The sequence below is a fragment of the Siphateles boraxobius genome, unplaced genomic scaffold (genome assembly GCF_051911475.1).
Source record: "Siphateles boraxobius isolate OS27281-9 unplaced genomic scaffold, OSU_SipBor_1 274, whole genome shotgun sequence".
In the NCBI taxonomy this organism is placed as follows: domain Eukaryota; kingdom Metazoa; phylum Chordata; class Actinopteri; order Cypriniformes; family Leuciscidae; genus Siphateles; species Siphateles boraxobius.
Window position 1 is genome coordinate 287,501 of NW_027508892.1, and position 16,430 is coordinate 303,930.

Consider the following 16,430-nt stretch of genomic DNA (forward strand, 5'->3'; position numbering starts at 1 on the left):
TACACCACTGCATCCCACACTTTACTCCACTACATCCCACGCTTTCCAACACTGCATCCCACGCTTTACTCCACTGCATCCCACACTTTACTCCACTGCATCCCACCCTTTACACCACCGCATCCCACGCTTTACTCTACTGCATCCCACGCTTTACACCACTGCATCCCACCCTTTACACCACCGTATCCCACGCTTTACTCCACTGCATCCCAGGCTTTACACCACTGCATCCCACACTTTACTCCACTACATCCCACGCTTTCCACCACTGCATCCCACGCTTTACTCCACTGCATCCCACACTTTACTCCACTGCATCTCACGCTTTACACCACTGCATCCCACGGTTTACACCACTGCATCCCACGCTTTACACCCCTGCATCCCACGCTTTACTCCACTGCATCCCACGCTTTACTCCACTGCATTCCACGCTTTACACCACTGCATCCCACGCTTTACTCCACTGCAACCCGCACTTTACTCCACTGCATCCCACGCTTTACTCCACTGCATCCCATGCTGTACATCACCGCATCCCACGCTTTACTCTACTGCATTCCACGCTTTACACCACTGCATCCCACGCTTTACACCACCGCATCTCACGCTTTACTCCACTGCATCCCAGGCTTTACTCCACTGCATCCCAGGCTTTACACCACTGCATCCCATGCTTTACTCCACTGTATCCCACGCTTTACACCACTGCATCCCACGCTTTACACCACTGCATCCCAAGCTTTACACCACTGCATCCCACGCTTTACACCACTGCATCCCACGCTTTACACCACTACATCCCACACTTTACACCACTGCATCCCACGCTTTACTCCACTCCATCCCACGCTTTACACCACTGCATCCCACACTTTACACCACTGCATCCCACGCTTTACACCACTGCTTCCCTCGCTTTACACCACTGCATCCCACACTTTGCAGTGCTCTTGGTGATGTGAGGCTTGAATGCAGCTGCTCGGCCATGGAAAGCCATTCCATGAAGCTCTACACACTGTTCTTGAGCTAATCTGAAAGCCACAGAAGTTTGGAGGTCTGTAGCTATTGACTTTGCAGAAAGTTGGAGACTTTTTTTACATGGCCAAACACTTTGTTGGCTGAGTTGCTGTTGTTCCCAATTGCTTCCACTTTGTTATAATACCACATAGTTGACCGTGTAATATTTAATAGTGAGGAAATTTCATGAATGGACTTATTGCACAGGTGGCAACCGATCACTTTACCACGCTAGAATTCACTGAGCTCCTGAGAACGACCCATTCTTTCACAGATGTTTGGAGAAGCAGTGTGCATGCCTAGGTGCTTGATTTATACAACTGTGGCCATGGAAGTGATTGGAACACCTGTATTCAATGATTTGGAGGGTTGTCCCAATACTTTTGGCAATATAGTGTATGTATATATATATGTATTTAAGATGAGTGTAAATTACTGCGTTGTGACTGCGTAACTTTTGGGGATGTTTAAACTTGTGCAAAAAGTAAGTAAACAATAAAGTTAGTAAACAATCCTGCACCCTTAAGTAAAGCACATACAAACAATATTACTTTAATTTAACATTAACAGCTAGTATGCTAGTATACTACCTGAAAGCTATAACAATAATGGCGCTCTGCTCTCGTCTCGTCCTGGTTATGTTCTTCATAAAGTAGAGATGTGTGCGTGACCAATTAGAGTCAGTGTAGCTTGCAGCGCTATCTGTTGGCAAAAATAATCAGTGCATGATTGCTCCTATAACCAGCAGGCTGCTGTATGTTGATTGGGCTTTTTTGCAATGTATTTGCGGGTTGTTTTGAACGAGCTGTAAAATGGGGACTTTTTCGGGGACTGAACACCAAAAAATGGGAAAACAAGGACGTCTGGTCACCCTGTGTGTGTTTGCGTGTGCTTGACAGAGGTGGACGCTCAGACTGTAGATGAACTGAAACAGCTGAAGGGTTATTCGAGGGAACAGAAGAGGCAGTACAAGGAATTAAAGGAGCTCATTAAGAAGCACAACAAGAAAACCAATGAATTGGTCAACGAACACGCATCGAAACAGAAGCATCTGCTGAGCGAGTTCCTGCGGCGCAGGTCGGCCCTGCAGAAGAGGTGAGCTGGGTGAGCTGGGTGAGCTGGGTGAGTTGGGTGAGCTGGGTGAGATGGGAGAGTTGGGTGAGCTGGGTGAGCTGGGTGAGCTGGGTGAGCTGGAAGAGTTGGGTGAGCTGGGTGAGATGGGAGAGTTGGTGAGCTGGGTGAGATGAGAGAGTGCGGTGAGCTGGGTTAGCTGGGTGAGTTGGGTGAGCTGAGTAAGGCGGGTGAGCTGGGTGACTTGGATGTGCTGGGTAAGGTGGGTGAGTTGTGTGAGCTGGGTGAGTTGGGTGAGTTGTGTGAGCTGGGTAAGGTGGGTGAGTTGTGTGAGCTGGGTGAGTTGGTTGAGCTAGGTGAGCTGAGTAAGGTGGGTGAGCTGGGTGAGCTGGGTGAGGTGGGTGAGTTGGGTGAGCTGGGTGAGATGGGTGAGCTGGGTGAGTTGGGTGAGGTGGGTGAGCTGGAAGAGTAGGGTGAGCTGGGTGAGCTGGGTGAGATGGGAGAGTTGGGTGAGCTGGGTGAGCTGGGTGAGATGGGTGAGTTGGGTGAGGTAGGTGACCTGGGTGAGCTGGGTGAGTTGGGTGAGGTGGGTGAGCTGGGTGAGCTGGGTGAGATGGGAGAGTTGGGTGAGATGGGTGAGATGGCAGAGTTGGTGAGCTGGGTGAGATGAGAGAGTTGGGTGAGCTGGGTGAGTTGGGTGAGTTGAGTGAGCTGGGTGAGCTCGGTGAGTTGGGTGAGCTGAGTAAGGCGGGTGAGTTGGGTGAGCTGGGTGAGTTGGATGAGCTGGTTAAGGTGGGTGAGTTGGGTGATCTGGGTGAGTTGGGTGAGCTGGGTGAGCTGAGTAAGGTGGGTGAGCTGGGTTAGTTGGGTGAGGTGGGTGAGCTGGGTGAGCTGGGTGAGTTGGGTGAGCTGGGTGAGTTGGGTGAGCTGAGTAAAGCGGGTGAGTTGGGTAAGCTGGGTGAGTTGGATGAGCTGGGTAAGGTGGGTGAGTTGGGTGAGCTGGGTAAGGTGGGTGAGTTGGGTGAGCTGGGTGAGTTGGGTGAGCTGGGTAAGGTGGGTGAGTTGGGTGAGCTGGGTAAGGTGGGTGAGTTGGGTGAGCTGGGTGAGCTGGGTGAGTTGGGTGAGTTTATTAAGGTGGGTGAGCTGGGTGAGTTGGGTGAGCTGGGTAAGGTGGGTGAGCTGGGTGAGTTGGGTGAGCTGGGTAAGGTGGGTGAGTTGGGTGAGCTGGGTGAGTTGGGTGAGCTGGGTAAGGTGGTTGAGTTGGGTGAGTTGGGTGAGCTGGGTGAGTTGGGTGAGCTGTGTGAGTTGGGTGAGTTGATTAAGGTGGGTGAGCTGGGTGAGATGGGTGAGCTGGGTGAGTTGGGTAAGGTGGGTGAGGTGGGTGAGCTGGGTAAGTTGGGTGAGCTGAGTGAGGTGGGTGAGCTGGGTGAGGCGGGTGAGCTGGGTGAGGTGGGTGAGCTGGGTGAGCTGGGTGAGTTGGGTGAGGTGGGTGAGGTAGGTGAGCTGGGTAAGTTGGGTGAGCTGAGTGAGGTGGGTGAGCTGGGTGAGCTGTGTGAGCTGTGTGAGGTGGGTGAGCTGGGTGGTTGGGTGAGGTGGGTGAGATGGGTGAGCTGGGTGGTTGGGTGAGGTGGGTGAGATGGGTGAGCTGGGTATGGTGGGTATGGTGGGTGAGTTCAGTGAGTTCGGTGAGGTGGGCCTTTGTTAGCGCAGGTTCTGTGGGTCTGAACGCTAGTGTCCCTGCAGGAGCAACTCCCATCAGGATCCGGATCTGATGGTGCTGGAGCAGGAGAGATGTCAGAAACTCAGTGAACTGAAGGATCAGCAGCAGCAGCAGCTCCTCACGCTGAGACAGGAGCAGTTCTACAGCGAGAAGTACCTCAAGCGAGAGCACGTCAGACTGGTGACTACTGTCTGATCATCATAGGAGACTCCGTGGGGAATACAGGGACTGAGATGGGCACACAAATCTGTACACATGCGTCCTTCCGTTAAAGGAGTAGTTCACTTTAAAATGAAAATTAGCCCCTGATTTACTCAAACAGTCATCCTAGGTGTATATGACATTCTTCTTTCAGACGATTACAATCTGATTTATATAAAAAAAATGTCCTTGTTCTTCCAAGCTTTATAATGGCGAAGTGAAGCGATGCGTTTGTGTAAGAAAGATATTCATATTGAACACGATACAAAGTAAAATTCTAGCTTCCGGCCAAATGAACATACTCAACTTACGCAACTTACGCAAATCATGATGTCAGAAGTAGTGAGTGTGTCATGGCGTAGCGTACATATCAGGAGTGTGTCGCATTACTTGCATAAGTTGTGCTTAGATTTAAGTCGAATCCGTATGTTCGTTTGGCCGGAAGCAAATTATTTTACTTTATAAAGTTTTAAATATGGATATTTTTATTACACAGACTCGTCGCTTTGCTTCAGAAGGCCTATAATAGTGGAGTTTGTTTATGATGGATAGATTAACTTTTTTGAGTTTCTTTTTAGCAATTCACTGCCATTATAAAGCTTGGAAGAGCCAGGACATTTTTTAATATTACTCTGATTGTATTCGTCTGAAAGAAGAATGTCATATGCACCTAGAATGGCTTGAGGGTGCGTAAATCATGGGCTAATTTTCATTTTAAAGTGAACTACTACTTTAATTGGATTATTTGGCTATTTTTCCAACATTTTGCCATGATTCACTTGTACCCAAATTACTTCTAACCCACGTGTACCCAAAACACAAAAGAAAATTTTATTAAATTGTCATTTGTGAATCTTTTGTGAACATTTGATTAAAATATCCGAATCGCACTGCACATGCAGGCCTCGAGTCAGTTGTGTTGCTTTTTCATGAGCTTAAACTAACCTTAATCACATTATTATGGTTTGGGCTTTAAATAGGTAGGGTAGGTTAGCATGAACACAGTCAATATTTGTTGAGGTTTCTTGTCACCTTGTAGTAGAACCGACTTTTCACAACTGTAAGAGACTCCTGTTTCTCTTTTTTTTTTGTGATTCAATATTTATTAAATATTAAATGTGCATAACTATTTACAACAAAGCCCAAGATCCACCCACAATCATAAGACTAAATATATATATATTTTAAATCAATAAATAATATGACAAGAAAAATAAAATAAAACTGATCAAAACAATATTTAGAAGGATCTCAAAGAGACATCTGTTTCTAATGAGCGGGATTCAATGATGCGAGTGTTTGAACAGACGGTCAAACATCCCTTCGCTGAAACCAAGCTGTTCACTCACTCACGCTTTCACAATACACATCGTTTCAATCCAGTCTCACATTGCAACAAATTATGTTCTTCCTTAGTGTTTCTGTCTCGTTTTCCAGCACAAATATCTAAACTTCACCAAATTTTTAAATCAAGATACATTTACTGGAGAAGCAAAAATACTGAAGATAAATCTTGTTTTATAAAAAAATGCATGTGAGTTAGTGCTCAACAAATATCTGCCAATGGAGTCAGAAAAATAATCTTAATTCAAAGGCAAAACTAGACTGAAATACTGAGGAAGAGAGTCATTTGTTGTAGTGGACTGTCTATAATACTTTGCCGGCCGATATGACAATATATTGTATAATCCTTTGTATTTATTTAATTAATATATAATGAAACAGATGAAAGTACAGTTTATTTAGTGATCAAATATAGTGCTGGGACTTTGAGGATTCAGCCGATGTATTTGCTGCCTAGTTAGTGTGTATCAGACGGTCTGTGAACAGTGTTGGCTCACACACACGTTGTGTTTCTCTTCATCTGTAGCTGGTAGAGAAGCTGGTGAGCGTGGCGGAAGAGTGTCAGAGTAACCAGCTGAAGAAACTCAAAGATCTGTGTGAGAAGTAAGTCAACATCACTGCACATCTTTCACTCGCCCTCATGACGCTCAAACACGCATGACTCTTTCTTCTGTGGAACAGTAAAGAAGATACTGTGAGAAATCTCAGAGTTTTTGTCTGATGACGATCTATATCTATATATGAAAATATCTTCTTTTGAGCGGTTCTGATTTCATTTTCTTCAGAGAAAACAAAGACTTGAAGAAAAGGATGGACAAGAGACGACAGGAGAAGTTTCAGGAAGCCAGAACTCTGGAGAAAACTCTGACTGACGAGTGAGTGACTTTAACCCATCAGTCTTATATTATCATGTTAGACGTGTTCACAGATAAACATCTCCAGTCGATCAGAGTTTGGCTTGAACGACATTCGGTTTTACTTTGATGATCCACTCAAGACATTCTACTTACTATTCTTAACTTTGCAACTATATGTCAACTAACTCTCATTAGAGTATTAGTGGAGTGTAAGGTTAGGGTTAGGTGTTGGTAGAATAAGTTGACATGTAGATGCAAAGTTACTTATAGTCTGTAGAATGTTTAAAGCAGTCCATCGAAATAACAAAACAATAACATTCTTACCAGATGATTAGAGTTAGTGTTTGTTGAACAGGAATATTCTCCTGCACAAACACCAGATGTTGTTGATCCATCCTCTTTACTCACTGCTTGACACTGACATGTAAAATCATCCTGTTCTGTAGGAGAAAGATGGAGATGAACAGATCGCACGTAAATGAGGTGGTGCAGTCCATCAGACGGGTGAGTGGTTATCAGGGACTAGTTAATATACTAATACTAAAGGGGGGTCAATGCAGGAAATACTAGTTAACCCCTACTGGTCAGTGTAGGAATACTAGTTAACCCCTGCTGGTCACTGCAGGAATACTAGTTAACCCCTACTGGTCACTGCAGGAATACTAGTTAACCCCTGCTTGTCAGTGCAGGAATACTAGTTAACCCCTACTGGTCAGTGCAGGAATACTAGTTAACCCCTGCTGATCACTGCAGGAATACTAGTTAGCCCCTACTGGTCACTGCAGGAATACTAGTTAACCCCTACTGGTCACTGCAGGATGACTAGTTAACCCCTTCTGGTCACTGCAGGAATACTAGTTAACCCCTGCTGGTCACTGCAGGAATACTAGGTAACCCCTGCTGGTCACTGCAGGAATACTAGGTAACCCCTGCTTGTCAGTGCAGGAATACTAGTTAACCCCTACTGGTCACTGCAGGAATACTAGTTAACCCCTACTGGTCACTCCAGGATGACTAGTTAACCCCTGCTGGTCACTGCAGGAATACTAGTTAACCCCTGCTGGTCACTGCAGGAATACTAGTTAACCCCTACTGGTCACTGCAGGATGACTAGTTAACCCCTGCTTGTCAGTGCAGGAATACTAGTTAACCCCTGCTGGTCACTGCATGAATACTAGTTAACCCCTGCTAGTCACTGCAGGAATGCTAGTTAACCCCTGCTGGTCACTGCAGGAATACTAGTTAACCCCTGCTTGTCAGTGCAGGAATACTAGTTAACCCCTATTGGTCACTGAAGGAATACTAGTTAACCCCTGCTGGTCACTGCAGGAATACTAGTTAGCCCCTACTGGTCACTGCAGGAATACTAGTTAACCCCTACTGGTCACTGCAGGATGACTAGTTAACCCCTGCTGGTCACTGCAGGAATACTAGTTAACCCCTGCTGGTCACTGCAGGAATACTAGGTAACCCCTGCTGGTCACTGCAGGAATACTAGGTAACCCCTGCTTGTCAGTGCAGGAATACTAGTTAACCCCTACTGGTCACTGCAGGAATACTAGTTAACCCCTACTGGTCACTCCAGGATGACTAGTTAACCCCTGCTGGTCACTGCAGGAATACTAGTTAACCCCTGCTGGTCACTGCAGGAATACTAGTTAACCCCTACTGGTCACTGCAGGATGACTAGTTAACCCCTGCTTATCAGTGCAGGAATACTAGTTAACCCCTGCTGGTCACTGCATGAATACTAGTTAACCCCTGCTAGTCACTGCAGGAATGCTAGTTAACCCCTACTGGTCACTGCAGGAATACTAGTTAACCCCTACTGGTCACTGCAGGAATACTAGTTAACCCCTGCTTGTCAGTGCAGGAATACTAGTTAACCCCTATTGGTCAGTGCAGGAATACTAGTTAACCCCTGCTGGTCAATGCAGGAATACTAGTTAACCCCTACTGGTCAATGTAGGAATACTAGTTAACCCATGCTGGTCACTGCAGGAATACTAGTTAACCCCTGCTTGTCAGTGCAGGAATACTAGTTAACCCCTGCTGGTCACTGCAGGAATACTAGTTAACCCCTGCTGGTAACTGCAGGAATACTAGTTAACCCCTGCGGGTCATTGCAGGAATACTAGTTAACCCCTGCTAGTCACTGCAGGAATACTAGTTAACCCCTACTGGTCAATGCAGGAATACTAGTTAACCCCTGCGGGTCATTGCAGGAATACTAGTTAACCCCTACTGGTCAATGCAGGAATACTAGTTAACCCCTGCGGGTCATTGCAGGAATACTAGTTAACCCCTGGTGGTTAGTGCAGTAATTACAAAGTCTGTAGGTGCAAAGCCTCTTTCTCATTTGACAGACAATCTGGGGTGATAGTGGCTCAGTGGTTCATGTAGGTTGTCTACAAACCGGAAGGTTGGTGGCTCTATCCCCGGTTCCACCTGACCCAGTGTTGAGGTGTCCATGAGCAAGACCCCTGACCCAGCTGCCCCTGACGAGCTGATGGCGCCTTGTGTGGCTAACACTGCCGTCGGTGTATGAGTGAGTGTGTGAATGTGAGGCAGTCCATTTACCATTTACAATCAAAAGTAGCCGTATATTCTGACATGAAAGCGACACGTTTTATTTAGAAGTGGACTTTCTGTCTCAGAATAAAGCCGTCATCAGCTCTTCTGATCAGCTTGTGTACAGAAGAGGAAAAACACAAATGCTAAACACAAAAAATAAGATGCAACTGATCATATAATCATCATCAGAGTTTGAACAGCAAAATAAACAACCTTTCATCATTTTAAAATGGAGAAAACATGTTTTTTATTAAATTGTGACACTGACTCTTCCTGCAATTACATAGTTACACCTGTATGTGGCGACAAATAACAAATGACAGTTTCTAGGACACATTTCTCAAAACTTAACTCACTTTTCACTCAGTTCTCCTGAGCATCTTTCAGTTCGGAAATTTCACATTCAAAAACTCCCAAAACACTAGATTCTTCCTCAATACTTGTCACTGTTACACAGTCAGTCTTTCTAACAGAAAATGACACTGTCTACTGTTTAGAACTCACTGCAGTTTATGTTTCATCATCTATGTTTCATTACAGCTGTTGTTCCTGTACAGATGCTGATGAAACTCAAAGACTTCTGCGACATCAAACTGTTTTCATAGTTTCATTTTTAAGATTCAGAATACATTGCAATATTTTTACTGTAGAAATGTAGCAAATCACGGTTATCTTCAGTTTGTATTATAAGTAACTGTAGTAATGTTCAGGGAAGGAGGCGGGAACTGGCAAACATTCAAAAATACTTTATTTAAAATAAAAAAAAATAAAAAAATACCGCCAGCAGCCCCTCGCGGACGACTTCTGGCTACCGAAAATAAAAACACAAACCAAACAAAAGACAGGCCTGTTCCTCTCTCGATCATCAACGTCGTCGCTCCTCCTTTATGCCTCCGCTCCTCCGTGAGAGATGCGAGACCGGTGTGCTTCACAGGTGCTGCTCATTAACACTCGCACCACCGGCCTCGCGCCGTTCTCTCACGTCCCTCGGCCGTCCTGTACGCCACATACCCCCATCGCCCCTCACAGGCCGGGGGGTACCAACGAGACTGTGCCTACCCCGAACCGGCTCCTTGGGCTCTAGGGCAGACGGTAGGAGTCCACCGGCCTCGCGCCGTTCTCTCACGTCCCTCGGCCGTCCTGTACGCCACAGTAACTTAACTTTAACAATTTTTAAAAGGGTGTGTAATCATGTGCAAATAGACTTTTGCTGGTCTGTGTTTGAGTGTGAAAGTAATGTATGTAATTTGACAATATAGTATTTTTTTTATGTGCCAAAGCAATGATATATGATGCTCAGTTTATGATCACTGTGTGCAAAGACTGATTGTGAAATGGCTTCTAGTGATTGAGTTGTGAATCATTCAGTCAATCGATTCGTTGAACAGATGAATGAAATGAGTAACATCAAGTTTCTTAAAGGTCCCATATTGTCAAAAGTGAAATTTCCTGGCTTTTTTCATGATAACAGAGGTCTAGGGGCGATGAACCCTATCCCTAATGCACACAGCCTGCATAAAGTAGCTGTGCCTTTTCACGAGCCATTGTGACTTCCGTATAAATGTGATGTCAGAACTACTCAGTCTCACTCCTTTAGCCAATCAGCAGACAGCATCATCGCTGAGCAACACACGGACACACGTGGAGCTGTTCAGTGGACGTAGAGACGGCTCTCCCGCGGGACGAGGATCTGACAGGCGATGCGGATGTAAGGCATGCGTGTGTGTGTGCGTGTGTGTGTGTGTGTGTGTGTGTGTGTGTGTGTGTGTGTGTGTGTGTGTGTGTGTGTGTGCGGGTTCCGGGAGAGTGAAACATTTTGCGGGACTGCCGCAAAATAGAAATATCTGAAAATAAAACATCTAAAAAGAAATAAATTGAATAACTAAAACTAAATAAAAACGATTTACAGGCCAGAACGAGTTTCTATTTATAACATGTTTGCAGCGTTGAGCAATGTAGCCAATCACAGACGTGTGTGTTGAATTCTCAAAAGCAATGGCCAATCAGATGCATTTAAGATCCGCTCAAAACTGAGTTTTTGTTCAGTGCTGAATTCTGCATGCTGGAAAATCCTCTGATTATAACAAACGAAGTGTTGACATTATGAAGTATGTATTGTGCCGTGAGATTCACTGATGATAACGGAGTTTTGTGAGATCGTAAACTGTAAACTGAGAACTGAGATATCGGTGCGGTCCGGCACTTTCTCTATTTCTGTCATGCCAAACATGCACGCAGAAGCCTATGCTTGGTTTCATGTTAAATTAACCGTGGTTTGTGAATGTTTATGCTTTAATAACAAATAATTTAATATCACCATTATTAAAAGTGTTTTATTTACCTTACCTGTGAGCACCCGAGTCACCTGTGGTTGGCCTGGCCGTGCGAAAACAACAGGCCAATCAGAAGAGAGGCTCATGAATATTAAGTAGACAGGCCAACAACGACCTGTTCTTGGCAGATCTCCTGAGAAAGGAGCTGTGAGAATATATTGAGATGGTTTTTGGTACTTATACCGCAAATATATATTCTTAAGGACTTCAAAACCTAAAATAAAAATTGAGAAAAGGTGTGCAATATGGGACCTTTAATGAGCATTTTAATGGGCAGGGCAAAAGTAGTCAGTGGCCAGATTGTGTGTACATTTTAAGACACCCAGTGTGAGTTTCTAGTTTATTGAGGTTTTGTATTTAATCAATATCACACTGTTCATCATGTGACCACCTGTGGCCCAATCACAGCCATGATGATTTTCAAAACAACTGTGACCCTGCTCAGTATTTTATTCTAAGGATATTTTTGCTGCTTTTGAATGATGAATAATGTAGAGGATTTATACCAACCTCTCAGATGTAGGGCTAGATGGGTGTTAGTTAGGTTTAGCTAATGGTTAGTTACTGGTTAGTTAATGGTACAGTGTTCAGTATTGTAATGACCATGACATGTTCTTTGGGTAACTTCACATGCAGATTGTGTGTTCTGGAACACGTCTGTAATCGTGTGTGTGTGTGTGTGTGTGTGTGTGTGTGTGTGTGTGTGTGTGTGTGTGTGTGTGTGTGTGTGTGTGTGTGTGTGTGTGTGTGTGTGTGTGTGTGTGTGTGTGTGTGTGTGTGTGTGTGTGTGTGTGTGTGTGTGTGTGTGTGTTTTCCAGCTGGAAGACGCTCAGGCCAAACGCCTGGAGAAACTGCTGGAAAAACATCAAGATATTCGACAGCAAATCCTGGATGACAAACCGAAGGTATCGTTACGTTTCTTTAACATTAGAGGTTTATCGACATGTTTGGATCTCACAGGAAGAGTTAGAGCACTGCAGAAACACACACACACACACACACACACAGACACACACACACACACAGACACACACACACATGTTCAGCTGCAGTATTTGTGTCTCCTCACTGTCACTGTTATTTTAGGAGGATGGCTCACAGGAACTAGAAGGTAAGAGTTTCTGCATCCCAGAATTCAGTTCATCACAAACATTCATCAGACATTCAGACGCTGCAGTAACACTAAACTCTGGATCATACCGGCCTCATCCAATAACCAGCTTACTGTATGTGTGTGTGTGTGTGTGTGTGTGTGTGTGTGTGTGTGTGTGTGTGTGTGTGTGTGTGTGTGTGTGTGTGTGTGTGTGTGTGTGTGTGTGTGTGTGTGTGTGTGAGTGTGAGTGTGCTAATGTCATTTTAGTATATAGACAGCATGTATATGTCTTTGGTTGTATTTTTATTTTTGCATTTTGTTAAAATGATCAGAGGTTCATCAGAAATAATCATCCTGTCATCATTTACTAAACCTAAACACAAAAGAAAATATTCTGAAGAATGTTGGGAACCAAAAAACACCGGAGCCATTGACTGTCATTATGGACAAAAAAACAAGCTAAACACTGAGACATTTCTCAAAATATCATCTTTTGTTTTTCACAGCACAGGTTTGAATGACACGAGTAAATGATGCCTGAATTATATATATATATATATATATATATTTGGGTAAACTGTTACTTTAAGAGAAAAGCACTTTACACTCATAGAAACTGTTCTTCAGAGATCATGAGCTTCTTCACTTCAGGATCAGGACAGACTGTCACTGATGTCTCTCTCTCTCTCTGTGATGCTGTTGAGCCTCTGCATGTTTAATCAGTTCAGATCCACTAGAGGGCGTCATTGAGCTGTTAAACACTCACACACATCAGATGAGAGACGGACGCAACGGACTGGAAAGTTAATCAGATTCTCGTAATTACAGGATTTATTCTGTGATATGGGTTTCAGACCGTCACAGTTCGATAACAACACTGAACACATGAGGAACTGTTTTGAAGTTAAAGCAACCAGGACAAAGCTGAAACCCTGTCCTCTGAAACATGAGAGAGAGAGAGAGAGAGAGTCCTGACCTATTTTTATGTCTTGGATCAGGCACTAATGGACAGCTATAAGCATCCTGGGTCTTCAGAGACCAGCAGAAACATCTCAGAATCAGAGATAAAGCAAACTGACAGCTGGGTTAGCTTCTACCAGCAGAGCCGATCTAAACTTTTCCTCATGAAATCTGCTGTGGACAAACACTTACAGTCATCTTTATTTTTATAGCTCTTTATACAATACAGATAGTCAAAGCAGCTTTACAGTGATAAACAGGAAAATTATATGTTTGTTCAGCTGAAGTCAGTTCAGTGTTGACTCAGTTCTGTTGTAAAGATCATCAATTATTAATTTAGTTAATTTCATCTATAAAGCAGTTCTGTAGAAAACAGCGATGTCATCATCAGCTCAGGTCAGTTCAGTCAGATCAATAATATTGTTGAATATTAAGTTTCCTCGACTAAGTAAATGACAGTGGCAGGAACCCAAACTCCACCAATGACAGAACGTAGAAATGCATTTAAAGTGCACTTCTTTTTCTTTTTTCTTTTTTTTTTACATTTTCAGTATGAACACTACTTGAACTACTATGAAGCGGCATAGAGAAGTGTATACATACGTGAATTGGGACGCACCTTTTGAGAATGTGTTGATGTTTAAATAGAAGCTGCTGTCACACCTCAGTGTGTGTGTGTGTGTGTGTGTGTGTGTGTGTGTGTGTGTGTGTGTGTGTGTGTGTGTGTGTGTGTGTGTGTGTGCGTGTGCGTGTGCGTGTGCGTGTGCGTGTGTGTGTGATATCGCCCTGCTCACGGACTCACGCGCGCACCACGCCTCAGTCTGGCTGATTACATCTGACTTTCAGATTGACTTTAGCGGTGTGTTCATGAACTTCCCATTGACTTTAGCGGTGTGTTCATGAACTTCCCAGTGTTTGTTAGGGGAACGTTAGCGCCTGGTCATGAGGCCCGCAACCCAGTTCACATACTTCTGTTCTATTCTATAACATTTTATGGGATAAATAAATGGATAAATAAATAATACAATTAGTGTGTTCACTCTGAAAATTCCAACAATAAAAAGTGTGCTTCAAATGCGCAGATGATACACTTAATAAACCGAAAAGAACAAAGTGTGGAACTTTGGGCTCTTCATGCACTATGTGTTAGTGTATAGTGCACAGAATACGAGTATAGTGCACAGAATAAGCGTATAGTGCACAGAATACGAGTATAGTGCACAGAATACGAGTATAGTGCACAGAATAAGAGTATAGTGAACAGAATAAGCGTATAGTGCACGTAATACGAGTATAGTGCACATAATAAGAGTATAGTGCACAGAATACGAGTATAGTGCACATAATAAGAGTATAGTGCACAGAATACGAGTATAGTGCACAGAATACGAGTAATGTGCACAGAATACGAGTATAGTGCACAGAATAAGCGTATAGTGCACAGAATACGAGTATAGTGCACAGAATACGAGTATAGTGCACAGAATAAGAGTATAGTGAACAGAATAAGCGTATAGTGCACGTAATACGAGTATAGTGCACATAATAAGAGTATAGTGCACAGAATACGAGTATAGTGCACATAATAAGAGTATAGTGCACAGAATACGAGTATAGTGCACAGAATAAGAGTAGAGTATAGTGCACAGAATAAGAGTATAGTGCACAAAATAAGAGTATAGTGCACAGAATAAGAGTATAGTGCACATAATACGAGTAAAGTGCACAGAATACGAGTATAGTGCACAGAATAAGAGTATAGTGCACAGAATAAGAGTATAGTGCACATAATACGAGTAAAGTGCACAGAATAAGAGTATGGTGAACAGAATAAGCGTATAGTGCCCGGAATACGAGTATAGTGCACATAATAAGAGTATAGTGCACAGAATAAGAGTAGAGTATAGTGCACAGAATAAGAGTATAGTGCACAAAATAAGAGTATAGTGCACAGAATAAGAGTATAGTGCACATAATACGAGTAAAGTGCACAGAATACGAGTATAGTGCACATAATTTACATTTACATTTATTCATTTAGCTGACGCTTTTATCCAAAGCGACTTACAATTGCTATATATGTCAGAGGTCGCACGCCTCTGGAGCAACTAGGGGTTAAGTGTCTTGCTCAGGGACACATTGGTGTCTTGCAGTGGATTCGAACCCGGGTCTCTCACACCAAAGGCATGGTCTTATCCACTGCGCCATCACCACCCCCTCTACGAGTAATACGAGAATAATACGAGAATAATACGAGTGAAGTGCACAGAATACGAGTACAGTGCACATAATAAGAGTATTGTGCACAGAATAAGAGTATTGTGCAAAGAATAAGAGTATAGTGCAGAGAATAAGAGTGTAGTGCACGGAATACGAGTATAGTGCACAGAATAAGAGTATAGTGCACATAATACAAGTATAGTGCAGAGAATAAGAGTGTAGTACACAGAATACGAGTATAGTGCAGAGAATAAGAGTATAGTGCACACAGTACAAGTATAGTGCAGAGAATAAGAGTGTAGTGCACGGAATACGAGTATAGTGCAGAGAATAAGAGTATAGTGCAGAGAATACGAGTATAGTGCACAGAATAAGAGTATAGTGCAGAGAATACGAGTATAGTGCACATAATACAAGTATAGTGCACAGAATAGGAGTATAGTGCAAAGAATAAGACAATAGTGCACAGAATACGAGAGCAGTGCACTTAATAAGAGTATTGTGCACAGAATAAGAGTCTAGTGCACAGAATACGAGTATAGTGCACAGAATACGAGTATAGTGCACAGAATACGAGTATAGTGCACAGAATAAGAGTATAGTGCAGAGAATACGAGTATAGTGCACATAATACGAATATAGTGCACAGAATAAGAGTATAGTGCAGAGAATAAGAGTATAGTGCACATAATAAGAGTATAGTGCACAGAATAAGAGTATAGTGCAGAGAATAAGAGTATAGTGCAGAGAATAAGAGTATAGTGCAGAGAATACGAGTATAGTGCACAGAATAAGAGTATAGTGCAGAGAATAAGAGTATAGTGCAGAGAATAAGAGTATAGTGCACATAATAAGACTATAGTGCAGAGAAAAAGAGTGTAATGCACACAATACAAGTATAGTGCACAGAATAAGATTATAGTGCACAGAATAAGAGTATAGTGCAGAGAATAAGAGTATAGTGCACAGAATAAGAGTATAGTGCAGAGAATACGAGTATAGTGCACATAATACGAGTATAGTGCACAGAATAA

The 16,430-nt window shown here is 43.4% G+C and overlaps 1 protein-coding gene across 2 annotated transcripts in view; it reads left to right on the plus strand.

Annotated features, from left to right (window-relative positions):
• plcb1l (phospholipase C beta 1-like) overlaps nucleotides 1–16,430 on the plus strand; it is a 233,917-nt gene that overhangs the window by 203,142 nt on the left and 14,345 nt on the right. Inside the window, exons 27-33 of one of the 2 annotated variants that reach the window (XM_077245643.1) lie at nucleotides 1,923–2,118; nucleotides 3,838–3,994; nucleotides 5,886–5,962; nucleotides 6,145–6,234; nucleotides 6,663–6,720; nucleotides 11,942–12,028; nucleotides 12,210–12,234. In XM_077245643.1, coding sequence (XP_077101758.1) covers nucleotides 1,923–2,118; nucleotides 3,838–3,994; nucleotides 5,886–5,962; nucleotides 6,145–6,234; nucleotides 6,663–6,720; nucleotides 11,942–12,028; nucleotides 12,210–12,234 — 690 coding nt within the window. The remainder of the gene's footprint in view (nucleotides 1–1,922; nucleotides 2,119–3,837; nucleotides 3,995–5,885; nucleotides 5,963–6,144; nucleotides 6,235–6,662; nucleotides 6,721–11,941; nucleotides 12,029–12,209; nucleotides 12,235–16,430) is intronic. The other variant, XM_077245642.1, reaches the window with a different exon arrangement.